Source organism: Callorhinchus milii, unplaced genomic scaffold (assembly GCF_018977255.1).
Source record: "Callorhinchus milii isolate IMCB2004 unplaced genomic scaffold, IMCB_Cmil_1.0 Scaffold2, whole genome shotgun sequence".
Lineage (NCBI taxonomy): Eukaryota > Metazoa > Chordata > Chondrichthyes > Chimaeriformes > Callorhinchidae > Callorhinchus > Callorhinchus milii.
Window position 1 is genome coordinate 82,405,752 of NW_024704743.1, and position 26,126 is coordinate 82,431,877.

The 26,126-nt window shown below is 44.3% G+C and overlaps 2 protein-coding genes across 2 annotated transcripts in view; one reads left to right on the plus strand and one right to left on the minus strand.

Moving 5' to 3' along the window:
• Positions 1 to 1,469: 1,469 nt before the first annotated feature.
• Positions 1,470 to 25,966, plus strand: LOC103183232 (protein FAM83A; the record flags this gene model as incomplete). Its single annotated transcript, XM_042347002.1, has 5 exons — positions 1,470 to 1,979; positions 4,852 to 5,019; positions 13,838 to 13,962; positions 16,716 to 16,835; positions 25,951 to 25,966. Coding segments are annotated over exons 1-5 (939 nt in total), but the record flags the coding sequence as incomplete, so codon positions are not given.
• The window catches only part of zgc:101716 (uncharacterized protein LOC492784 homolog), a 29,202-nt gene continuing 25,655 nt past the window's right edge, over positions 22,580 to 26,126 (minus strand). The window contains exon 6 of the mRNA XM_007900556.2: positions 22,580 to 22,640. The gene's annotated coding sequence lies outside the window, so the exon portion shown is untranslated. The remainder of the gene's footprint in view (positions 22,641 to 26,126) is intronic.

Below are 26,126 nucleotides of genomic sequence, written 5' to 3' on the forward strand. Positions count from 1 at the left end.
GAGGAGTGGGAGATGGGGACGGGGTGGCGGTAGAGGGGCTAGAGGTGGCAGAGCAGATCCCCCCGACTTTGGACTCGAGAAAAGCCATCATTTAGGGTCGGAGGAGAGGATGGCAGAGGCATGGGAGGGTGGACAGAGGAGTTAGTTAATGGTAGAAAAGAGGAGTCTGGGTTTGTCCTTAGCTTCCAAGATGATTTGGGAACAAAAGGATGACTTAGCTGAGGTGAGGGCTGAGTGGTAGGTTTTGGTGCAGTCCTGCCAACTCTGATGCTTCATTAAAGCAGGGACTCAAAATCACGGACAGCCTTTCAGACAAGCTTCAGACATTCAAATGTTATTTGCTAATTTACTACAAGCCCTACCACTTTGCTGCAGGGCCCCAAATCAGAACCTGAATTTATATAGTCTTTAGATAACACTCCAATGTGATGCTGGTGGTGTATTGCATTGTTGGAGGTATCGTCCTTCAGATAAGATATTAAACCAAGGTCCCATCTACCTGATCAGGTGGACATTAAAGATCCCATGACACTATTCTTAATGGGTCAGCCTAGTTAATTGGTAGTGCATTTCCGCAATTACTGTTCCGTTCCACTGACATTTTCTCACATCTTTTAGGACCGTTCCTTCCAATGGGAGGTTAGACAGTCAGTGTTCGCAAGAGTCACAGCCAAGCGTGATCTTGTCCGAACTCTTAACCAGGAAGTGGAATCAGTGACAGCCATGAGAAGATCACCTGGAGCTCTTCTGCAGCAAAAAAATAAGATTCTTTTGAATAGGAATTAATTAGATGCTTGAAAAAGAAGAATGTTAAAGAATATGGAGAGCGAGTAGGAGAGTGGGGTTAGACTTGGTGGCTTGTGTGAGAGACCTGAGTTCAATTCCAGGCAGGGCGAAACCTTGGGCAAGTTTCCTTACTCCACACGCCTAATAATAATCCCTCCAAAAACCAAAAATAATAATTAAATTGGTCATTTTCAATCTACGACTGTTTGTGGGACATTGCTGTGCGCAATTGGCTGCCGCGTTCGCCCACAAATATACAGTCAATTCACGTTACAGTATATTCTGTGAAGCGCTTTGGGACGTCCTCCCGACGTGAAAAGCGCTATATCAAATGCAAGGATTAATATTATTATTATAAAGACTAAGGGAGACTTGATGGACCAAAATAACCTATTTCTGGGCTGTAACTTCCTATGATTGTATAAGTCACACATTTTGAAAACCCCAAAACATTTACTTATGAAACCAGATGCTGTTTTGATTGATATAAAATGACACTTGCTGCGAGAAATGCTTACCTCCCATTCTGTATTTGCCTGAAGGTAGGGCAGTACCTTCCCAACTGCACCCTGGAGCCCCCAGGGCTGATCTGCCTGTACTAAAGCAGCTCTGAGCACAGCTCAGCACTGAGATGCAGGAGCAAGATTACCTGGAGCCATCTTTAGCAAGAATTCGGGACGAAGATGCACAAATATGTAAAAACAGACTGGTATTGGCAAAAGAACGTTGGGAAAATCAAGAGACGGCTGGAAGATATCAAAAACCAGTGGGCAGCTGCACTGGGGTTGGACCTGAGTCACAGTGAAAGCGCAAGACTGGCTACAGATGCTCTGCTGGATAGTGGGGCTGAGGCTTACCACAACGTGCTGACTGAGGAGGGTGAGGTGGACTTTCTGTCTCCTTTAGAGATCCAGTACATCATCAGGAACTCCAAGGATGGTCAGCAGCTGGAGGAGACTAACAAGGAAGAAGCACAAAAGCAGCTTGAGGTGACAGATCTCTCCTCCAACCTGTCTGCCACCTACTTGCCAATGGTCTCGGAGAGCCATGGCCCCATGCTAGAACAAGGCTGGCCAATGTCTGATAAAAGGTACTACCTGAAGGGACCCTCAAACATCAATGTTTTCTTTCAGACTGAAAAATCCCACAACATCAAAGATATTATACGCCTGTACATCAGCCAGGCAACCGAGGTAAATGTGTTTCTCTAAAGTAATCCTCTGTGCGGGAATGTGCAATCAGATTAGGAGGCATTGAATAACTATTTCCGCAACGTCACCCGGCTCCGATACTATCTCACACCGCAGGCCGCCGAAACCCTCATACACGCCTTCATTACATCGAGGCTCAACTAGGCAAACTCACTGCTTGTTGGCCTCCCCAACGCCTCCCTCCACAGGCTGCAGATCATCCAGAACTCTGCAGCCCGTGTCCTCTCCTGCACCAGGCTCCGTGACCCTATCACCCCCATCCTTGCCCAACTCCACTGGCTTCCCATCACAGAGGATACATTTCAAGATCCTGTCCTCACCTTCAAAGCCCTCCATGGTCTTGCTCCCCCCTACCTCTGCGACCTCCTAACCCCCTACCATCCTGTTCACTCCCTCCGCTCAGCGGGCTCTGGCCTGCTTCACGTCCCCTTGCTCGCCCTACTATCAGCGGGCGGACCTTCCGCCACTCTGCACCACCCTCTGGAACTCCATCCCGCAGTTCCACCATCTCGGCCCTTCCCTCGCCACCTTCAAGACCCACCTCAAGACCCTCCGTGCTTCCCTCTGCGCCCCCCCACCCCTCCCCCACCCCGACCCTCAGCTCAGGTCCGAAATTCCCATCTGTCCAACACCTTGGGTCATCCTCCCACGTGAAAGGAGCTATATAAATGTCATTTTGTTGTTGTTGTGTCTGCTGGAGTGAGTGCTCACTCTTTCATTCTCCTCTCTCCTCTGTTTCTGGGAATATAAGGTGTACACTTAAAAGAAGCAGCAAATTATGGGTACTTAGAGAGATCGTAAGCCCGAATGCAATGAATAAACGATGCATGTAGATCAAATATCAGACGGGAAGTTCTAGTAAATGTATAAGCGGCACATTAAACACAGAGATTTATTCATATTTTGAAATCACTAGAGGTATGTTTTTTTAAGAAAATAAATAACACGCACAGCTGGTTTTATCAGGATTCCACCCACCTTAATCTTAGGATGAGGTCCTTATTACAATCAATGTTTTCCCAGCCTGTCCTGGAGGCGCTGACTCAGGCTAAAATAGTTCCACAGGTTTCTTAATAATATTAATAATAATCCTTACATTTCATATCGAGGACGTCTTGAAGCACTTTAAAGAATATGCTATAGAGTGACTGTATTTTGTGGTTGAACCAGCGCACAGCAATACCAATAATTCACAAACAGCCATGAAGTAAGTGACCAATTTTATTTGGGAGATCGCTGGCCGGAACACCAGGAGAAACTTTCTTTTCAAATAGTGCTACAAGATCTTTAACAGCCACCTGAACAGGCAGACAGGACCTCAGTATAATGTCTTATCCAAAAGATGGCACATCCAACAATGGAGCATTGCAGCACCCTAAGCACTGCATTGATGTGTCCACGTGGACAATATGGGTTCAAAGTCCCACCCTGGGGGCTTGAACCTACTATCTATCTTCTGACTCAGAGGCGAGGGTGCCACTAACTGAGTGGCACAGGGTGACACACAATTGATCATTCTTCATGTATAAGCCCTTGCAGGGAGCGTCAGCGAGGTACATGATCATAGAGGCATTGAAGCAGTGAGTTACACAAATAGGAGCACAGTTACTGAGGACTCAGCCTCCAGATGTAAAAGGTGCAATATCAAATTCAAAGATATTTATTATTATAATAATAAACTGGGCAAGTTTGGGCAAGTTTCCTTACTCCACACGCCTAATAATAATCCCTCCAAAAAAAAAAAACAACAAAAAAAAATTGGTTATTTTCAATCCATGACTGTTTGTGGGACACTGCTGTGCGCAATTGGCTGATGCATTTTGCCCACAAATATACGGTCAATTCACTTTACAGTCTATCCTGTGAAGCGCTTTGAGATATCGAGAAGCTGTGAGAAGCGCTATATCAAATGCAAGAATTATTATATTATTATATATCATGATTATTATAACAATTGTTTAAATTGCTGTTAGCTTCGATGTTACATGATTTAACCAAACATTTGTTTCATCAGATGTGCATGTTTGTTTCATTGCATAATGTTTAATTAGATTGATCGGTGTAGGAAACAATCAAAAACCGGAAATGTCAACACCTGCTATGCCATTTTTAGCTGATTTGTAGTAGCTCGGAATCCTAATCTGTGCAGTTATCCATCAGGCCAGAGGCTTGGGCCTCTATAATTTGCCTCAGCAATCACTGGGGTAAGGAGGGGGTTTCTAAGCCTTCTTTGTCTCAGTCTTTAAATCATTGCCTTAAAATTTAAGATCGGATTGAGTTTTAGAAAATTCTTAAATGCAAATATAATTTGGAAACAGTTTCCTGGATTGTTTTTTCAAAAACAGTAGGAAACTAACTGGCAAAAGTTGAATTTACGAACTGCACAATCTTACATTTTATAACCATTAGAAATCTTAGGTCTCAGATCACTATCCAGTGTTGTTTTCTGGAAAGGGTGTAGTAGATGTTGCTTTCAGGCTAACCAAGATCAGGCTTAACAGTAATAATAATAATAATAATCCTTAGCGTTTGATGTTGCTCCTTTTATGTTTGGGATATATTGTGAAGCGCAGTGTCTGTATTTTTTAAGCAAACACAACAACCAATTTGTGCACAGCAATGTACCAAAAACAGCCCTGAAATGACTGACCAATTTGATTTAGCAGATTGTTGGTCAGGAAACCAGGAGATACTCTGTTCTCTTTTCGAATACAATAGTACCATGGCATCTTTAACATCCACCTGGACAGGCAGACAAAATGTTGGTTTAACAGCTCAGCTAAAGGTTGGCACCTTAGATTTTATGACCAAATGTGAATTAAGAGCTAATGATTCTCCCCACCCGTTTCCCCAGTTAATAGCTATTGTGATGGACATCTTCACCGATGTTGACATCTTCTGTGATATACTCGAAGCAGCCAACAAACGAGGTGTCATAGTTTACTTGTTGTTGGACCAGAGCTCTGTAAAATATTTCAGCGAAATGTGCAAGAAACTCAAGATTGACAACAGCCACCTAAAGGTACGTTCTGTTACTGTAATAATAATAATAATCCTTTTTCATTTGATATAGCGTCTTTCACACCTGGTCTTAAAGCCTTCACAGGATTTACTGTAAAGTGTAGACTGTAATTTTTTGTAGGCTGTTTCATTAACCATGGGTTGAACTAGTCTACTTCAATACTACAAAATGTACAGCACATCAACAGCAAAGCTGCTGGCAATATTCTCGGGAGCTCAAACTCTAATTGGGAGCAAATAACAAAGCAAAGATTCTATCCAAGATCAATGTTGTTACTCAGAGTTTAAACTGAGCGGCCCCAAGGGTTTGGGACAAGGTTTATAAGGTTTTGTAAGGTTTGTACTTTACAGTAGTAGTATGTGGCACCTACCCTCTGGTTTCTTGGATCTCTGTTATCTTGCTTGGTCACATTGGTGTGAAGACCAGGTACCCGTTAGATGTGTCAGCCTGTCAGGTCTTTGAGTTCACAATCCACTCTGGGGCAGTGCTGGAGGAACTCTTACTTGTCAGAGGCGCTGTCATTCAGGAGACATTAAATCAAGGTCTGTTCAGATAGACATTAAAGATCCCAATTCATTATTTGAAAATAGAAGGAAGTTTCTTCTGGTATCCTGGCCAACAAACCTCCACATAAATTAAACATTCATTGTTATTTGTGGCTTTGCTTTGTGTCTACAAATACAAAGTCCTTACACTTTGGCTGGAATTACCTGTGAAGCACCTAAAGACAGTATAGGCATCATACAAAATGCAAGGATTATTACTAAAGTTATTATAATTCCCATTTAAGTAGAAAAACAAGTCCTGGCATGGGGCTCAAACCCATACTTTTCTGACCTAGAGGCAAGAGTGCTACAAACTAATGCATCAACCCCTTTAGTTATGTAGGGAAGATAACTGTAGGGGACAAAATAAAGAATGATGCTGTACATAATTCTGACTAAGTTAGATTAATAGAGAAGGAACCAAACTGATGATCAGGAAGTTAACAGTTGTTTGTATATTACCTGAAAACAAACTTTAAAAGTAGGAAAACATGCAAAATTCAGGGTTTATTATAATGCCTGATCACAAACTTGTAATTTGGCTAGGAAATTAGTTTAGTTTGGCTTTGGCTCTAATTCTCAGCATAAAGCTACAAGAGGAGATTCAGTAGAGCACTACTGCAACATAGAAGTTGTACTCAAATACAAATGGAGTTGGGTTTCTTTATGTGATACCTATTTAATTAATTCCTCATGAAATCTGGCACAGTAAAAATATTAAACCCTAAAATGAACATTTAATTTGAGTTTATGAATAAAAAAGTAGGTATTATAAATCAAATTATATTAAATACCACAGTATTCAGCTCAACATACATGTCTCAATCTTGTTTCAGTCGTCTCTGACTCCATCTTCTCTGTAATGTAGAATCATAGAATCATAGAATTATACAGCACAGAAGGAGAGGCCATTTGGACCATTGTGTCTGTGCTGGCCCTTTGAAAAGAGCTTCCCAAATCAATCCCACTACCCCCGTTCTCTACCCGTAGCTCTGCAAACGTGTCCTCCCCAAATAATTATCTACTTCTCTCTCAAAAGTTGTTATCGAATCGGCTTCCACCACCCTTTCAGACAATGCCTTTCAGATCCAAACAACTCGCTCTGTGAAAAAATTTGTCCTTACCTCCCCTCTGTTTCTTTTTACAACTATTTTAAATCAGTGTCCTCAGGTTACCGACCCGCCCGCCAGTGGAAATAATTTCTCCTTGTTCACCCTATCGAATCCCCTCATAATTTTTAAAACTTCTATTAGGTCTCCTCTTAACCGTCTCTGCTCCAAGGAGAATAATCCCAGCTTCTCTAGCCTCTCCTCATAACTGAAGTCCCTCATTCCTGGTGCCATCCTGGTAAATCTCTTTTGCACCGTCTCCAATGCCTTGACATCCTTCATAAAGTGTGGGGCCCAGAACTGAACACAGTACTCGAGCTGAGACCTAACCAGTGTTTTATAAAGGTTTATTATAACTTCCCGACTTTTAGCCCATATACTTTTTTAACAGCTTTATCTGCCTGTGCTGCCACCATCAAAGATTTACTTATATGAACCCTCAGGTCTCTCTGTTCCTTCACCCCCTTTAAGATTGTACCATCAGCTTATATTGCCTCTCCTTATTCTTCCTCCCAAAATACATCACTTTGGATTTCTCCACATTAAACGTCATCTGCCACGTGTTATGGCAGCATTTTACCAGTCTGCCTACGTCCATTTGCAGTCCGCTACTATCCTCCTCACTGTTTACTACTTTTCCAGCTTAGTATCATCTGCAAACTTGGAAATTGTACTCCCTATACCCAAGTCCAGGTCATTTATACAAATCAAAAACAGCAGTGGTCCCAATACTGATTCCTGGGGGACACCACTGCACACTTCCCTCCAGTCAGAAAAACAACCGTTCACCACCACTCTCTGCTTTTTGTCTCCCAGTCAGTTCTGTATCCATGCTGCCACTGTCCCTTTAATACCGTGGACTTCTATTTTGCTTAGAAGTCTCTTAAATTACACTTTATCAACCCCTTTTGAAAATCCATATAAACTACATCAACTGCACTACCTTCATCCGCCGTCTCTGTTACTTCATCAAAAAACTTTCAGGTTTGTTAGACATGATTTGCCTTTAACAAATCCATGCTGTCCTTTATTAACCCATATTTTTCTAAATGAAAATTTATTTTGTCCCGGATTATAATCTCTAGAAGTTTCCCCACTACTGACGTTAGGCTGATTGGCCTGTAGTTCCCAAGTTTATCCTTCTGCCCCTTTTTGTACAAGGGAGTAACATTTGCAACCCTCCAGTCCTCTGGGACCACCCCAGTGTCCAAGGAGGATTGAAAGATTGTGGCCAGAGCCTCCGTTATTTCCACCCTTACTTCCCTCAATAACCTAGGATGCACCCCGTCTGGACCAGGTGACTTATCTACCTTGAGCACCGTCAGCCTTTTTAGCAGCTCCTCTTGGTTTATTCTTATCTTATCCAATTTCTCTACCCTCTCCTCCGATACTGTGACATTGGCTGCATCCTCTTCTTTTGTGAAGACAGATGCAAAGTACTCATTCAGTACGTCAGCCATGCCCTCTGTCTCCGCAAGAAGATTTCCTCTTTGGTCCCTAATTGGACCCACCTTTTATTCTTTATATGCTTATAAAATACCTTAGGGTTCACTATATTGCCCGCAATCTTTTCTCATACAATCTCTTTGCCCCTCTTATTTCCTTTTTCGGTTCTCTTCAGTACTTTCTATATTCTATTTGATTAATTTCTGTATTTTGGACCTGACATTTATTATAAGCCTCTATTTGGTGGTCTATAGTATACACCTAACAGAGTAACAGCTCCTTTTCTTCTCCTTAACTTCAACTAAATAGATTCTGTTTTTGACCCTCTCGCACATCTTTCCTTTCCAGGGCCGTAACCATGTCTTTAATCAATATTGCCACTATTCCCTCTCCTTTTTTTTCCTTCCTTATCCCTCCTAAATACATCGTAGCTAGGAATATTCAGCTCCCATTCCTGCCCTTGTTTGAGCCAGGTCTCTGTTGCCACCTCATCATACCCCATGTGGCAAATTGAGCCTGAAGCTCACCAACCTTATTTGTCACACTCAGTGCATTTATGTACATGCACTCCAAGACCGACTTAGTCTTTTCTGCATTTCTCCCCCATCTAATCCCTCCTTTTTCTGGATTACTCCTTATTATTTTTATTTTTCGCCCACAAATATACAGTCAATTCACTTTATAGTCTAATCTGTGAAGCGCTTTGAGACGTCTAGAAGATGTGAAAAGCGTAATATCAAATGCAAAGATTTACATTGCTATTCATCTCTCACAGCCCTTATGTAACTTGTTTGTCCTCTTTAATGCTACATCCTGATTCCCTTCCACCCTCGAAATTAATTTAAACCCTTGCCTATAGCACGAGTTACCTCCCTGCGAGGACATTGGTCCCAGCCCTGTTTAGGTGTAACCCATCCACTTTGTACATGTCCCACCTGCCCCAGAACTGATCCTAATGATCCAGGAACCTGAAACCCTCCTTTCTGCACCATTTCTCCAGCCATGCATTCATGTGTTTGATCCTGCTGTTTTGATACTCACTTGCATGAAGCACTGAGAGTAATCCAAAGATCACCACCTTTGAGGTCTTACTTTTTAGTTTTTTCCCTAGCTTCTGATACTCTCCCTGTAGGATCTCAGACCTTTTTTCCTACATTATGGATCCCAACATGGCTCATGACTTCTGGATGTTCCCCTCCCCCCCTTAGAATGGTTTGCACCTGTTCCTTGATGTCTTCAAACCTGGACTGTAGACTGAAGTTAGTCTGTCTTCAGCCAATGCACATCGCTAGAAAGTTTTATATGGCAGAACCGTCTAGAAGGGGTGTTCTGCAATGCTCCACACTGTCGATGCTGTAGAAGTGACAATGCAAATACTGTGCACATGTATTCTAGCACTGGACACTAAACATAGTAGTTTCCTCCTCAGTCCCCAATCCACCACCCTGCACCTCTGCTCGACTGGCACTGGCCGCCTGCTCGTCCCCACGCCCCACCATGGGAGGTCGCGCTTTCAGCCACTACGCCTCAATACTCTGGAACAATCTCCCTCAATCCCTATGCCTTGCCTCCTCTCTCCCCTCTTTCAAGTCCCACCTGAAAACTTTCTTCTTCAACCGTGCTTGCAGCCACCTCCACCTTCACCCCGGCTCAGAGTCAGGCTCCGCCACTGTTAAACGCTCTGAGATGCTACCCTGCATGGAGGGCACTATATAAGTGCAAGTTGTAGTTGTTGTTGTTCCTTGCTCTGATATTTCCCTTATTTTCCTAGCGTAAATTGTTCCCCTATTCATTGTTGACTGAGAAAAAAATATTCCACCCTTAGTTCATCTTAGGTGTTAGCACTGTTGCCTCCGGGTTTGAAGGCAATAAGTTCCACCTTGACATCGGAACTTCAGCTCACAATTTAAGTTGACATTCCAGGGTAGTACTGGGGGAGTGCTGCATTGCTGAAGCCTTCATTTGGAATAGACATTAAACTGAGGTCCCACTTGCCTGTTCAGGTAGACATTAAATATTCCATGACATCATTGGAAAAGAGAAGGAGGTTTTTCCAAATGTCCGGCCCAACAATCCTACAGATCAACTGGTTATTCACCTCATACCTATTTGTGGGCTCCTGAGTTTGCCTACAAAGAGATAATGTGCTACAAAAATATTTTTTTACCTAATAGCTCTTGTTAATTACCATGAACATCAACTCAACCCACAGCCACGCAGAGGAATGTATGCACATTGGGAAATGGGGACAAATTCCATCTTCCACTAGTATGAGGGTGTGTAACAGAGATGTACATATGCTTTCTCATAATAATGATTGAAGAGAGCTGACAAGATAATTGCCTTGGTTTAATTGGCACAAAATAATATGATGTTATAGAAGGCTGCTTATACTTGTATAGTAATAATTATAAAACAAATAACAACAGCAACAACAACAACAATTTGCATTTATATAACGCCCTTCACATGGGATAGTGTCCCGGACAGTGGTAGAGTCTGACCCTGAGACAGGGGGAGAGGGAGTGGGGAGGTGACCATAAGCACGATCAAACAGAATGGCGGGGTGGGGGTAGGTGGATAAGGCGGAGGGATTCAGGAAGTGAGTTGCAGAGTTTTGAGATGTAGTGGGTGAAGGCATGGCCACCGTTGGTGGAGCAGAGAGGTTGGGGGACAAACAGGAGGCCGGAGCCAGCCAAGCAGAGGCAGCGGGTGGTGGAGTGGGGGTTAAGCTGGTCGAATAGGTAGGGCGGTGCGAGGGCATGAAGGGATTTGAAAACAAGTGAGAGCATCTTGAAGTTGATCCATTCAGTAATTGGAAGCCAGGGGAGTCTGACAAGGACTAGTGTGATGGGGGTACAGAGTTTTGTGCGTATGAGTATCCAGATAGTAGAGATTTAATTAATTGAATTTTGTGTATGGTGTTGCTGGGGAGACCAGCGAGGAGGGCATTAGAATAGTCCAACTGGGAAGTGACGAAGGTGTGGACGAGGGTTTCAGTTGCATTGGTTGTGAGGTACGGACAGACACAGTCAATGTGACGTAGGTGGGAAAAAGTTTTTGTGTCAGGGAACAGATGTGGGGGAGAAAGGAAAGCTGGAGATCAAACCTGACAATGAAGTTGTGCACAGGTATGAGCGAGAGCCTGGGGAGGTTGAGGAGTTCAGACCCACAGGAGAGAAGACGTTCATGGAAGCCAAAAAGTATGGCTTCCATCTTGCCGACAATTCAGCTGCAGGAAATATGCGCTCATCCAGCCTTGATGTCCGTCAAAGAAGCTAACAGGACATCAGTGGACTGGAAGTCACACCTGAAGGAGAAGTAGATTTGGATGTCATCCGCATACATGTGGAAGCTGACCCCATGTCTGCGGATGACATCGCCGAGAGGGAGCATGTAGATAAGGAAAGGAAGAGGGTCAAGGATGGAGCTCTGGGTACAGGCGACCGGATGGGGGCGGGAGGGAAAAACATTTGGTGAGATATATTGTTGACGGTTTATTAAGTAGGACTCGAACCAGGCTGGTGCGGTCCCACTCAGGTGGATGTGGGAGGAGATGCGATGGAGGAGAATGGCATGGTCGGCTATGTCGAACATGGCAGAGATGTCCAGGAGGATGAGGAGGCAGAGGGAACCCTGGCCACACAGAGAGAGAGGACGCCATTTGTTACTTTCACGAGCGCTGTCTCTGTGCTGTGGACAGGGTGAAAACCAGACTGGAGGGATTCAAGTAAAGAGTGGAGAGAGAGGTGTGAGTGAAGTTAATTTGCAACCACGCATTCCAAAACTTTGCCAGGAATGGCAGGTTTGAGATGGGTCTGAAATTTGTGAGGTTGGAGGGATCGAGAGTAGGAGAGCTGTTATAGAAGGCAGGGTAACTTGTACAATAATAATTATAAAAGAAATATGAAGTAACAGCAGCGAAAACTCTAACCAATTATTTTCTTTGACTGTATAAACTCTTAAAAATAATAATCCTTGCATTTGATATAGCGCTTTTCACATCTTCTAGACGTCACAGAATATACTGTAAAGTGGTTGTTATAACGTGCTTCATTACAGTTTTGATTTGTTGTTAATGGGAATGATATCTGTGTATGAATGCAACTGGCTAGATATCTTGTGTGCTGGTCTGTTCCGGTGCTAAAATATGGCAAAATTACAGGACTTCAGGTAACCATCAGTGTTCCACCCTAAAGTGAATTGACTGTATATTTGTGGGCGAAACGCGGGAGCCAATTGCACACAGCAGTGTCCCACAAACAGTCGTGGATTGAAGTGACCAATTTATTATTGTTTTTTTTCTTGAGGGATTATTATCAGGCGTGTGGAGTAAGGAAACTTGCCCAAGGTTTCACCCTGCCGGGAATCAAACCCAGGTCTCTCGCTTGCAAAGCAAGTGCTCTAACCACTGAGCTACAGGACTCCATGGTAGTACTTGCTACCCTTGCTAGTACTACAATTACTTGTGAGGTGCTTTGAGTTGTTTGATGTGATAAGACGCTGTAAGGTGCGAGCTCTTCCTTTCAGTTGCTGAGTGAGCTACTGTGCGTTTCCAGTATTTCCTGTTTGAGGAAAAGCTGTTGATTTGAGGCCGCACCAAAGTCATTCAGGGGAGAGTTGTTCAGGCCAGCTATGCAATCAGTGCCACAATGTATTTTTCATCTCCATGGGAGCTCAGTTTGACTCAGTTGGTAGCTCTTGTGCAGTACTCAGACAATCTAGACTCATACTCCGACGCTGTGCTGCATTGATGGAGATACTGTCTTCAGTTGAATCATCCCATCTGCCTTTTCAGGTAGACATTAAAGATCTTATGACACGGTTCGAAAGGGAGTATCTCCTAGTGTCCCGGCCAACAATTCCCCAAATGAAATTGGTCAATCACTTCACGTTTGTTTGTAAGACTTTCCTACATGAAGGATGATGTATAAATGCATCTCAGCTCACATTCCCCTCCCTCTATGATATTATTAAAGACTGAGGCCTATAGGGTTTTATACATGTGGATTACAAAGATCTATCAGTAATAAAACAGCTGATCCATCCACCCATTCACATTTAGTGAATTACCGGCTATAAGCATTGCCTGTTGTAGTACCTTGCCATATAGTCCAAATTATGCAGTTCCCACCCTCAGGAAGTCTCTTCAAAATCCTTCTGCCTCAACCCCTTCCTTTTGCTTTCAAATTCTATTGAAAAGCCTTTCTCTTTGACTGGACCTTCAGTCATCTCCTCCCTACTCCCTACCTTCACCCAGCTCAGACTCCCACTCTGTCTTTGTAAAACATTTCTCGCTGTGAAAGTCCCTATTCAAGTGAAAATTGTTGTTGTTGAGTTCATTCATTTCAACTAGACTAGCATTGGATTACTGCCAGCTCGGGCTCCTCAAAAACGCTCCAAGCCATTATCCTACATGAAGGGCGATGTATAAATGCAAGTTCTTGTTGTTGGCCTCTACACTTGGCCTTAGCATGTATACATTATGACAAATAATCTATATGTTACTACTGACTACAAACTGTAAATGACTTTGGGCACAGCTTTAATAGCTGACGATAATGAGTTGCCTGTGGGTGCCTTGGGATGTCCTCCAGATGTGAAAGGCACTATATAAATGCAAGTTATTGGTTTTATTGTTGTGATTTTGTTTAAAATCTTTAAACCACCTTTGGTTTTCCAGTTACTAACTGCGCATTTTCCCTTTGTATGTTACAGAATGTAGGGGTTCGAAAAGTGTCTGGTGATATATACTGTGCAAAATCCGGGAAAAAATTCTTAGGGCAAATTCATGAAAAATTTATCATCATAGACTGTGTACATGTGTTTGCAGGTTCATACAGGTAAGTTCAGACCTTTAATGTGAGAACAAATGTCTTTCATTCTCTTACCTTTTATATACAGTGTGGTATAGAAACACAGCCAGGATTATAATAATGACACAAACTGAACCAGAAAAACAGACTTGATCAGATGATACGTTCTCTTCAGAAATTAATGTTAATTTAAAAAAATAAAAATGGCTTTCCCTTTAGATGGGAGGAAATAAACCCCTTCATCTGGTCATAAGAATATTTACTTTGTTTCAACTGACCGCCACCTCCTCTTTCCTTTCCACATACACATTTATTATATATTCTGCATATTTATATATATATATAATTTTTTTTTTCTTTTTGCCCACCTGTCTTAATCGAAGATGAGGCCTCTCAACTTATATTAAGAAACCAAATGCCCTTCTGGATTCAGAGCGACCCTCAACTGTCTTTTCTTCCCCACATTCAAGCTATGACCTGCTCTGCCTTCCCTCACCTCCGTAACATCGCAAGTCCACCAGCACCTCACCCCTCAGGCCACTAAAACTCTTGTCCATGCCTTCATCACTTCCAGGCTCACCTATGCAAACCCCCTGCTTGTCGGCCTTCCCAACTCCTCCCTCCACAGGCTGTAGATAATCCAGATCTCTGCAGCCCGTGTCCTCTCCCGCACCAAACTCCCTGACTCCATCTCCCCCACTCCAGTTCAAGATCCTGGTCCTCACATACAAAGCCCTCCATGGCCTCGCCCCACCCTACCTCTATGACCTCCTAACCTCCTACCAACCCGCCCGTTCCCTCCGCTCAGCCGGCTCCGGCCTGCTCCACGTCCCCAACCCACCCGCCCCACCATTGGCGGGAGAGCCTTCAGCCACTCTGCCCCCAACCTCTGGAATTCTATCCCCCAATCACTCCGCCTCACCCCCTCCTTAGCCTCCTTCAAATCCCGCCTCTGCAGCCCGTATCCTCTCCCGCACAAACTCCGTGACCCCAGCTCACTGGCTCCCTATCCTTCAGAGGATCCAGTTCAAGATCCTGGTACTCACATACAAAGCCCTCCATTGCCTCGTCCCACCCTACCTCTGCGACCTCCTAACCTCAAGACCCTCCTTTTCGACCATGCCATCGGCCACCCCCCTTCTCCTCCCCTCCCCTCCCAACCCCAGCTCAGGTCTGAAATGCTATACTCTGTCCAGCGCTTTGGAACGTCCTCCCAACGTGAAAGGGCTTATCCAAATGTAGTCTTGTTGTTGTTGTTGTCTTGAGTAGTTTGGAGGTGTTTTGCAAAACCTGGATGGACTTAATAACCATAACTGAATAAGGGGCTGAATGATAAAATAGTTACAACCAGGCTTTGTGACATTTAGAACTGTTTCCACCTTTAACAAGCCCTAATATACAGAATAGAAACGATGCCTTGGAATTGCATCCCATCAACATTGCTAATGTTTAATTCATTAATGTTTTGTGCAGATTGGCTGCCTCATTCACCCATAAAATGCACATAGTCACAGCACTTTACAGTACATTCTGTGAAATGCTTGGTGCTATATCAATAGTGCTATATCAAATGCAAGATTCTCATTATATATTTGCTTTGTTTATTTTATGAATGTAAAAAAATCAATTATAAATAAAAAATTACAAAAAAAAAATTGCCATATGAAAGCAATGGTATCCCAAGCTTCAGGAGATATTTTTAAAAATCAGTCAATCTTAAAAAAATGCACGACACATAGGCATATTTTGAATATACTTTTTTGAGGAAATAAATATATTTTTTTGCAGTAAGCGTTTAAGGGGTTTCATTTGCAGTATTTCTTAATGAAGAATCCCATCAGAATTCCTATTGATCCCCAGGAATCCTGGTCTGGAAGCAGATACATAATAATAACAATACTCCTTGCATTTTAATAAAGCATCTTATCTCATTGCTGTAACATTTCAAAACTCTTCACAGGATGTATTATAAAGTGACCACCAAGACCCCAGGAGAGAGAAACTCCCTTCAGGTGGCTTTGAGGGAGATTTTATCCTGTAGTCCTTTCAATATACTCCTTCAAGATCCATCTCAAGACCTTCCTCTTTGATCACACTTTTGGTCATCTTCCCCCCTCCTTCACCTCTCTTTCCCCCACCCCCTTGCCCCCTGCCAACAGCTCAGTTGCAAACTTTCTCTTCAACCGTGCCTTCACCTCCCCTCTCGACTCTCTACTCCCTCCTCGTCTCTCCCTTCCCTCCCCTCACCCTGACCAGTTCCCCTCTGCTCAGATCCCAACCCAACTGTCCAGCGCCTTGGGACGTCCTCCCGACGTGAAAGGCGCTCTATAAATACAATCTTGTTGTTGTTGTTGTTGTTGTTAGACTTTCCAGCAAGTTGGGTCATGAAAGGCACAATATAAATCTAAATTTGAATTATATTTCTCATGGTTCCGGATGGCATGGGAATCCACTTACCAGAAAGGGGTTCCCATTTGTGCAACTTGGATTCTGGATTAAGAAATCCCGTAACAAATATCATAAATTATCCTATGTAGCACGCCAATAAGATCAGGCTGTCTCATCAACACTATACCTGGATAACTATTTCAAAGGCATATGCATAGATGTTATTGTTATAGAGTTTGAAATGATTATTACAAATTTCAAAACTAATGTAATAAATAGACCTAGGCCAAACTATGGACTTACTTTTTCACAAAATGCAGAATTATTTTACTTTCAATAAAATATCGAATGCCGTTGACATTTTATCTGATCTGACGGCTTCTCTCTTACAGTTTTACTTGGCTGTCAGATCAAGTTCACAGGAACTTTGTGACCATTTTCTCAGGACACATCGTTGAACTATTCGACACTGAGTTCCGCAGGCTCTATGCTCAGTCTAAGCCAGTCAGTGAGTTCAGCTCCACTACTCAAACAGTGCCTTTCCCAGTTCTGAACAATTTAGCCGTGCCCGTGGTCAACTCAAATGTCAAGTGGCCAGAAAGCCACAACACCCAGTCAGATGCTTTTAGCAGTCTGTCGAGTTGCAGCGAGCCAACCAGAGGTTTTCCATCAACACTCTTCTCAAGTGGCAAAGGTGATGGTCATCCCAGCCCAAGACAAAATGGTACTCCTGAGCGCAGGGTGTACATTCCATGCCAGAAACAAAGGCACTACTCTCTCTTGGACATGGATCCTCCTCGTTCGGTGCCAGCTGAACGCTACTTCCAAGAGCCACCAAGAACAGCAATGAATTTTAAGGAGGTCAACGTGCTCACCACTCAGAGAGGGAAACCACACAACACATCACAAATGTCACCAATAGCGAGGAATTACTTCCTGACAGACGGCAAACAGTATATCAGTCAAAAGCCAGTCATCAAACCAAAACACTCAGTAGAGTTATTTAAACTTAACAAATTGACAAATCCCAAGTACATCTACAGTACATATGAAAATGTTGCAATGCATCTAAAGTACTAAAAAAAATTATCACAAAATTCTTTACCTAAAATTGCTCGCCCTGAATATTGTCTTGCTGGCTTTAGTGAATGATGTTGCAATAGGCAACTTTGAAATCATTAAAACATTCAGTTCTCACCAAGTGAGATCCTCAGAGGCACAAATTGTCAGAGTTAATGTTTATATGTTGCATTTTCATAACTGGTCAATTTTCCCAGCCTGTGCTGGATATTTTGTAAGTAAGAGCTTGAATTTGAAATAGCAATAGGTAGTTTTTGGATTACAAATGTGTGCAGTGGAAATGTGTTTGTTGGGTAAGATTTGACCGAGTACCTTTAATAAATAAGTCCAACCACTTAAAAGGTAAAGATTTGCTATTCAATATTGAAAAAAAATTGTCATTATATAAAAACTTTTAATGGACAACACTACCTTAAAACAGAATTACAGATGGCTTAAAAGGTCACACATATTCTACATTACTATGTAAATTACTGAAACCTGCTTATTCTCATGGTTACAGCAATAAGGCCTACTGCGGCAATAAACATGTGTTTGCCCATATTCTAAGGTTATATGTAAATTTAAGGTATTAGTATGTTAGCATGCTTACTTGGACTGCTGTCTACCAAAGGACACAATGCGGATTTACCCTGGAATATTGCATATTGTAGGATGATGCAGGTCAAATACTGCAGAATGGTTCCAGAGTAATCTGAAGGTGCTGTTGCTTGCATTCTGCCACACTTACTTGTAGTGCAGCATTGAAGCAATCTTGCACATGTGCAAGCTCATTTCAGTTGCAGAATGGCCTTAACTATTTCTGACCTCCAAGGAACTTTGAAGGAGGCTGTGCAGACAAGTATCTCATTGTTGATAAATAGGGATGGGCTGATAGCTCAGATGGGCTTACAACTCAACTTTTTGACAGCCAACAAAAAAATCTACGATGATGGGGTGGCCCATTTAACATAATATTCAGTAAGGGGAGTGTAGATCTTTGGGACACCAGTGTTTTTCCTCTCAAATGTACTGAATCCAGTAGGAAAGTGTTTTGATTAATTTATGTGGAGGATTGCGATGGTTGAAAATAAAATGATTTAATTAAATGTTAATGAACTATTTGGCTAAGACAGTAAATCTCAGAGCTCTATAGTAAAAAATAAAGTGTAAATTCTTAAATTTAAAATTAAGAAAAGAAGGAATGCTTTAACAATTCAAACGTAGTGCCTCATTTCAAAGTGAGCAAAAAGCAGATTCATTTTAAGTGGGAAGTTTAAAACAAAAGGCTTTTCCTATCTTGTTGATTTCACAAGACCCAGAATTGAGATGGTGTTTCCACAAGTGCTATAATCACAAAACTCTTTACCTAGAACAATGCACTCAGAATTGCTTGCCCTGAATATTGTGTTACTGACTTCAGTGAATCATGGTGGAATAGGCTACTTTGAGATCATTAAAACATTCAGTTCTCACCAAGTGATTCTCTTCACTTATTCCTTTACAAACCTAGATTATAAGATGTAGGCTGGGTAGTTACTTTTTGGAATACTGTATATATCAGTCTGGAAGATCTCATGATACTATACGAAAAGAGAAGTGTCCTGGCCAACAATCCTCCACATAAATGTATTTATGTATTGCCTGTTTGTGGATCTTATTGTGCACAAACTGTCTGTCACGTTTAAATATACAGTAACTACATTTAGCAGTAAATCCCAATGAAAGACACTTTTGAGGTGTTTTGTTAGTAAAGGATGATTATTGTACCGTATCATACTCATGTCAATAAAAAATACATCAACAATTTGCATTTGTATAGTGCCCTTTATGCTGGTAACATCGTGGAGGCCTTAAATTACATAATCTCTGGAATATATATAAGAGAATTACCACCTATTGAGATAACTTTACTTTCTACAAGATATGGGACTCTCTGGCCTGAATGGTCTCATATACTTAGGCTTAACCATCACTTTAATATTTAAGATCAAGGAAAATATGGAAAGTACTCTTAAATTCTGTCTTAATTTAGAAGTCAATTTTCAACACCGTCGTAAAAGAACTATTGAAAGTTCACTTCTAAATGAAAGCAGAATATAAACGCATTTTCCTCCAAAAAATTCAAGACCTTACATTTTGGGAAAATGGTATTAAGGTTAAGTAATGAGAAATGTTGAAACCCTAATATGTTAACAGAACTTAACAGTAATCTCCTTATTACCTCACTTGCAATTAGCTGTTCCACCTCAGTATTTCCAGTAGCATTGCATTCTTTTCATTCATACATCCATGTATTTAATACGCCTACAACTGTATCTCCTATGACATGATTGCACTGTATCATTGTTTACTTTTATGCAATGTCAGTGAAACTCCATTTGCTGTGCAACATTCCCTTGGTCACAAGAGTTCAGATGAAGGCCCTTTGGCCCATCTGATCTCATCACTCCAGAGTATCTCCCTAAGCTCCCATCATAGCATTAAGCTGCTTTTTAAATGAGTCCAGTGTCCTGAGCTCAATCACTCTTCCATGCAACCTTTTCCAGTCCTTAATTAATCTCTGGGTGAAGAAACATTTCCTGCTATCTGTCCTGAAATTGCCCCTTGCAACTTTAAACCTATGTCCTCTTGTTCTCCTGTATTGGTGCATCCTAAAGTTTTGTCCTGGATTTACTTTTTCAATCCTATTTAAAATGTTGTACATCTCTATGAGGTCCCCTCTAAGTCATCTTCTCTCAACACTGGAAAACCTTAGTTTGACTAATCATAGCTCATTCCTCTAAGACTGGGGATCATCCTCATGGCATCCTCTGCACTGCCTCTATGGTCTGGGTAGGCCCCCGATTTTGCAGTGACCAGAACTTTATGCAGTATTCTGGGTGGCCTTACTACAACACTGTACAGCCTGGGGAGACAACACCTACCATTTCTGAACTCCCATTGGCTGTCATTTATAAGTTTAGTTTTATATAGGTAATCTTCCACTTCCTTTCTGATCATTGACTCCATAGTTTATTGAGGTTAATCTAATAACTCTAGTTGCCTGAACAGGCGGATTGGATGTTGGTTTAATTGGATGTTGGTTTAATATCTCATCCAAAGGATGGCACTGTCACATTTTGAATATGGGACACATTTCTGTGTTCTGTATAACTTTCCTGTTTTTTAATTCATTTTGTCAGGATGAATTCAAGCTCCACTTTCAGCTCATAGACTAGGTTGAACTCCAATGGAGTGCTCGGGGAGTGATCCATTGTCAGAGGTGCCATCCTTTGGATGAGACATTAAACCAAGGTCTTGTCTGCCTGTTCAGGTGGTCATCCACAAAACCCACCCACTACTGGCGTCCTGACCGACTGCCTGTCCGACATCAAGTCCTGGACGAGGGACAACTTTCTCCAACTCAACGTCAACAAGACTGAAGCCCTCTTGATTGGCTCGCGCCAGCGCCTCCGCACCTCGGGCACTGGCAGCATCAGCCTCCACGGCTGCATACTCAACCTCACTAAGCCAGTCAGGAACCTGGATATCTTGTTTGACCCTGAACTGTCCTTTCTCCCCCACATCTGTACCATGTCTGGCACTGCCTACCACCACCTCCGCAAAATTGCCAGACTCCGCCACTGCCTCTCCCCTCAGGCTGCCGAAACCCTCACCCACGCATTCATCACATCAAGGCTCGATTATGGAAACCCCCTCCTCATCAGCCTTCCCAACTCTTCCCTTCACAAGCTGCAGATCATCCAAAACTCTGCTGCTCATGTACTCTCACGCACCAGGCTCCGTGAACCTATCATTCCCACCCTCGCCCGACTCCACTGGCTCTCCATCCTTCAGAGGATCGGATTTAAGATCCTCGCTCTCACTTTCAAGGCCATCCATGGCCTTACCCCCTCCTACCTCTCTGACCTGCTGACTCCCTAACAACCTGCCCATTCCCTCCGTTCAGCGGGCTCCAGCTCGCTCCATGTCTCCCGCCCCACCCACCGTACCATTGGTGGCTGGGCTTTCAGCCTCTCTGCCCCCACACTCTGGAACTCAATCCCTCAGTCCCTTTGCTTCGCTTCCTCCCTTGCCTCCTTCAAGGCCAGTCTCAAGACCCTCCTCTTCGATCGTGCCTTCGGTTGCCTTCCCACCTCTCTGCCTTCCCCCACCCTACCCCACTCCTCCTCCATGCTCGGGTCCTGACCCCTGACGTCCTCCCGATGTGAAAGGCACTCTATAAATGTAATTTTGCTGTTGTTTATGTCATTCAGCAAAGAGTGGAAAAATCTAACCTTTCTAGGGTTAGGGCGACCTTATGTATAAGCAGTTAATCATAAGCCCGGTGTTGGGGATTAAAATATCTGCTGACCAGTCTAAACTGTGTGCTTTTGTTTGAGTCCCATTTAAAGAAGACTTGTGAGAACCTCACTTGAGCAGAGAGCCCAGCGGTTTAAGGAGGAAACTGAGTGAGGTGGATCAGAGTGAGAATTCTGTTAAAGAATTTGGTGAGAGTGGGAATTTTTCAGCAAAAGAGAGTATCAATTGCTCGATGTAGCTTATCTGGATTTTCAAAAGGTGTTTCATAAAGTGCCACATATGAAATTTGTAAGCAAACTGGAAGCCCACAGTATTGAAGGAACAGTGACAGCATGGATACAGAACTGGCTGGGAGACAGAAAGCAGAGAGTGGTGGTGAACAGTTGTTTTTCTGACTGGAGGGCAATGTGCAGTGGTGCCCCCAAGGGTTGGTATTTTGATCTAAATAAATGACCTGGACTTGGGTACAGGGAGCACAATTTCCAAGTTTGCAGATGATACTAAGCTAGGAAACAGTGAGGGGTAGCAGCAGACTGGTAAAATGGGCGGACAGGTGGCAGATGAAGTTTAATGTGGAGAAATGCAAAGTGATGTATTTTGTGAGGAAAAATGAGGAGAGGCAATATAAGCTGATGGTAGAATTTTAATGGGGGTGAAGGAACAGAAAGACTTGGAAACACTCAGCAGGTCAGCAGCATCTATGGAGAAAGTAAAGTGAGTCAACATTTTGGGTCCATAACCCTTTGTCAGAACAATTCTGATGTTCTAATGAAGGATCGTGGACCTGAAACGTTGACTCACTTTCCTTTCTCCATAGATGCTGCCTGACCTGCTGAGTGTTCTCAGCGACCTGTTTTGGTTCAGATTTCCAGCATCTGCAGTATTTTCCATTTTGAGAGACTTGTGGGTTCATATAACTAAATATTTGACGGTGGCAGGACAGGTAGATAAAGCTGTTAAAAAAGCATATCGGATAAAAGTCAGGAAGTTATAATGAACCTTTATAAAAACACTGGTTAGACCTCAGCTAGAGTATTGTGTTGAGTTCTGGGCACCACGCTTTAGAAAGGATTTCAAGGCATTGGAGACAGTGCAAAGAAGATTTACCAGGATGGTACCAGGGATGAGGGACTTCAGTTATGAGGAGTGGCTAGAAAAGCTAGGATTGTTCTCCTTGGAGCAGAGAAGGTTAAGAGGAGACTTAATAGAAGTTTTAAAAATTATGAGGGGATTCGATAGGGTGAACAAGGAGAAATTATTTCCACTGGCGGGTGGGTCGGTAACCTGAAGACACCGATTTAAAATAGTTGTTAAAAGAAACAGAGGGGAGATGAGGAGAAATGTTTTCACACAATGAGTTGTTCGGATCTGAAAGGCATTGTCTGAAAGGGTGGTGGAAGCCGATTCGATAACAACTTTTAAGTCTCCAATGCCTTGAAGTAGATAATTATTTGGGGAGGACAAGTTTGCAGGGCTATGGGGAGAGCGGGATTGAATTAGATAGCTCTTTTCAAAGAGCCTGAACAGACACGATGGGCCGAATGCCCTCCTTCTGTGCTGTATAATTCGATAATGCTATGATGTGAAAGGTACTATACCAAATGTTAGGATTATTTTTATTTATTATTATGTTAAAAGATTCTCGGGCACTATTCAAAAAGGGAAGGGAGTCTCTCCCAGCATCATAGTCAACAATCACCATATAAAACAACAACAACAACAAGATTCCATTTATTGAGCGCCTTTCACGTTGGGAGGACGTCCCAAGGCGCTGTACAGTTGGGTCAGGACCCGAGCAGGGGGGAAATGGTCAGGGTGGGGGGAGGGAAGGGAGGGAGCGAGGAGGGGGTAGAGAGTCGAGAGGGGAGCTGAAGGCACGGTCAAAGAGAAAGGTCTTGAGACCGGCCTTGAAGGAGGAAAGGGAGGAGGCGGCGAAGGCACTGGGGGATAGAGTTCCAGAGCCTCGGGGCTGAAAGGCTGAAGGCCCGACCACCAATGGTAGGGCGGTTGGGGCGGGGGATGTGGAGCAGACCGGAGCCAAAGGAATGGAGGGTACGGGCAGGTAGGTAGGGGGATAGTAGGTCGGAGAGGTAGGAGGGAGCAAGGCCGTGAATGGCCTTGTAGGTGAGGGTGAGGATCTTGAATTCGATCCTCTGGGGGATGGGGAGCCAGTGGAGGCGAGCGAGGGTGGGAGTGATGTGGTCGCGAAGCCTGGTGCGGGACAGTACACGAGCTGCAGAGTTCTGAATGACCTGCAGCTTGTGGAGGGAGGTGCCGGGAAGGCCGGCGAGGAGAGAGTTCCCATAGTCCAGCCTTGAGGTGATAAAGGCGTGGACCAGAGTTTCAGCAGCGTGAGGGGTGACGTAGCACCGTAGTTTGGCGACATTCCGGAGGTGATGGAAGGCGGTGCCAGTTGTGGTGCGGATATGAGAAAGAAAGGACAACTCAGGGTCGAACAGAACCCCGAGGTTCCTGAGCGGCTTTGAGAGGTGGAGAGTGCAGCCTTGGATGCTGATGCTGTCAGCGCCTGAGGTGCGGAGGCGCTGACGTGAGCCAATCAGGAGGGCCTCAACTTTGCGCACGTTGAGCTGAAGAAAGTTGTCTCTCGTCCAGGATTCGATGTCGGACAGGCAGGCTGTCAGGACATCGGTGGTCGTGGAGTTGAGGGTAGAGGAGGAAAGGTAGAGTTGGGTGTCATCCGCATACATGTGGAAGTTAACCCCATGTCTGCGGATGATGTCACCAAGGGGGAGCATATAGAGGGTGAAGAGGAGGGGACCGAGGACAGAGCCTTGAGGGACACCGCACGAGACAGTGCGGGGGCCGGAGGAAAAACCATTTGTGGAGGCAAAGTGAAGACGGTGGGAGAGGTACGACCTAAACCACTCAAGGACAGGGCCTTGAAGGTTGAGGTGGGAGGACAAGCGGTGGAGGAGGATAGTGTGGTCGACCGTATCGAATGCTGCCGATAGGTCGAGGAGGACGAGGAGGCAGAGGGAGCCCTGGTCACAGATGGTCAGGATGTCATTGGTGACCTTGACCAGGGCAGTTTCTGTGCTATGGGCAGCACGGAAACCCGACTGAAGGGGTTCGAATAGTGAATGGTTGGAGAGGAAAGAGCGCAGCTGGGAGGCGACAACTCATTCCAGGACCTTGGATAGGAAGGGGAGGTTGGAGATGGGCCGGTAGCTTGATAGCTGCGACGCATCAAGGGAGGGTTTTTTTAAGGTGGGAGTGATGATGGCAGTTTTTAAGGGAATGGGAATAGAGCCAGAGGAGAGGGACAGGTTGACGATGTCTGTGATATGTGGGGCAAGGAGGTGGAGCTGGGAGATAAGGAGTGGAGTGGGGATGGGGTCAAGGGAGCAGGTGGTGGGTTTCAGGGATAGGATGAGTTTGGTGACAGAGGGTGGGGAAACGGGTACGAAGGTGTGTAGGGGAGGATGGGTAGGAGTCGGAGTGTGGGAGGGAAGGGGTGGGTGGTGGGTGGATGTTGGAGGGGAAGTGACCGCGGAGCGAATTCCCTTGATCTTGGATTCAAGGAAATCCAGCATCTCCTCGCAGTGAAGGTTGGAGGAGATGACCTGCGCGGGGTGGCGGGGGGGACGGAGGAGTTGGGATGTGGTAGAGAACAGTAGCCTGGGGTTGTCCTTCGCCTCCAGGATTATCCTGGAGTAGAAGGACGATTTGGCCGAGGCTAGAGTGGAGCGGTAGATTTTGAGGAGGTCCAGCCAGATTTGTCGGTGGACCGTTAGGCCAGATTTGACCCAGGTGCGTTCAGCGGCCCGCACCTGGCTCTTCAGTGAGCGGAGGTGGGTGGTGAACCAGGGGAGGAGCGAGAGTAGGAGACAGTACGGGAGGTGATAGGGGCAAGAGTGTCAAGTGTGGAGGAGAGGGTGTTGTGGAGGAGGGTGAGAGCAGAAGAGGGATCGGTGAGGGTTGAAGGCCAGCGGGAGAGGAGTTCAGAGGACTCCAAGGCAGCGGTTAGGGATTGAGGGGGTAACTTCTTCCAGGGGCGGTAGAAGATGGTGGTGGGTCTGGTGGAGGTGGGGAGGGGGGTGGAGGTGGTGAAGGAGATGAAGTGGTGGTCGGAGATGGCCTTGTCGGTGATGGTGACATCCGAGACACTGAGGCCCCGGGTGTAACCAAGTCGAGTGGGTGGCCGTGACTGTGAGTGGGGGAGTTGATGTGGAGGGAGAGGTTGAGCGAGGAGAGCAGGGAAGAGAAATCTGAGGAGATTGAGCAGGAGGGGGTGAAGTGCAGGTTAAAGTCGCCCAGGATGATGAGGCTATCAGAGCAGAGGCAGAGAGATGTGAGAAGTGTTGAAATATCAGAGATAAAGGTGGGAGAGGTTTTAGAGGGCCGGTAGAGGAGGAGGATTTTAAGTGAGAGGAAGGAGGGGTGGGAGAGGGTGAGGTGCTCAAAAGAGGGGAAAGAGC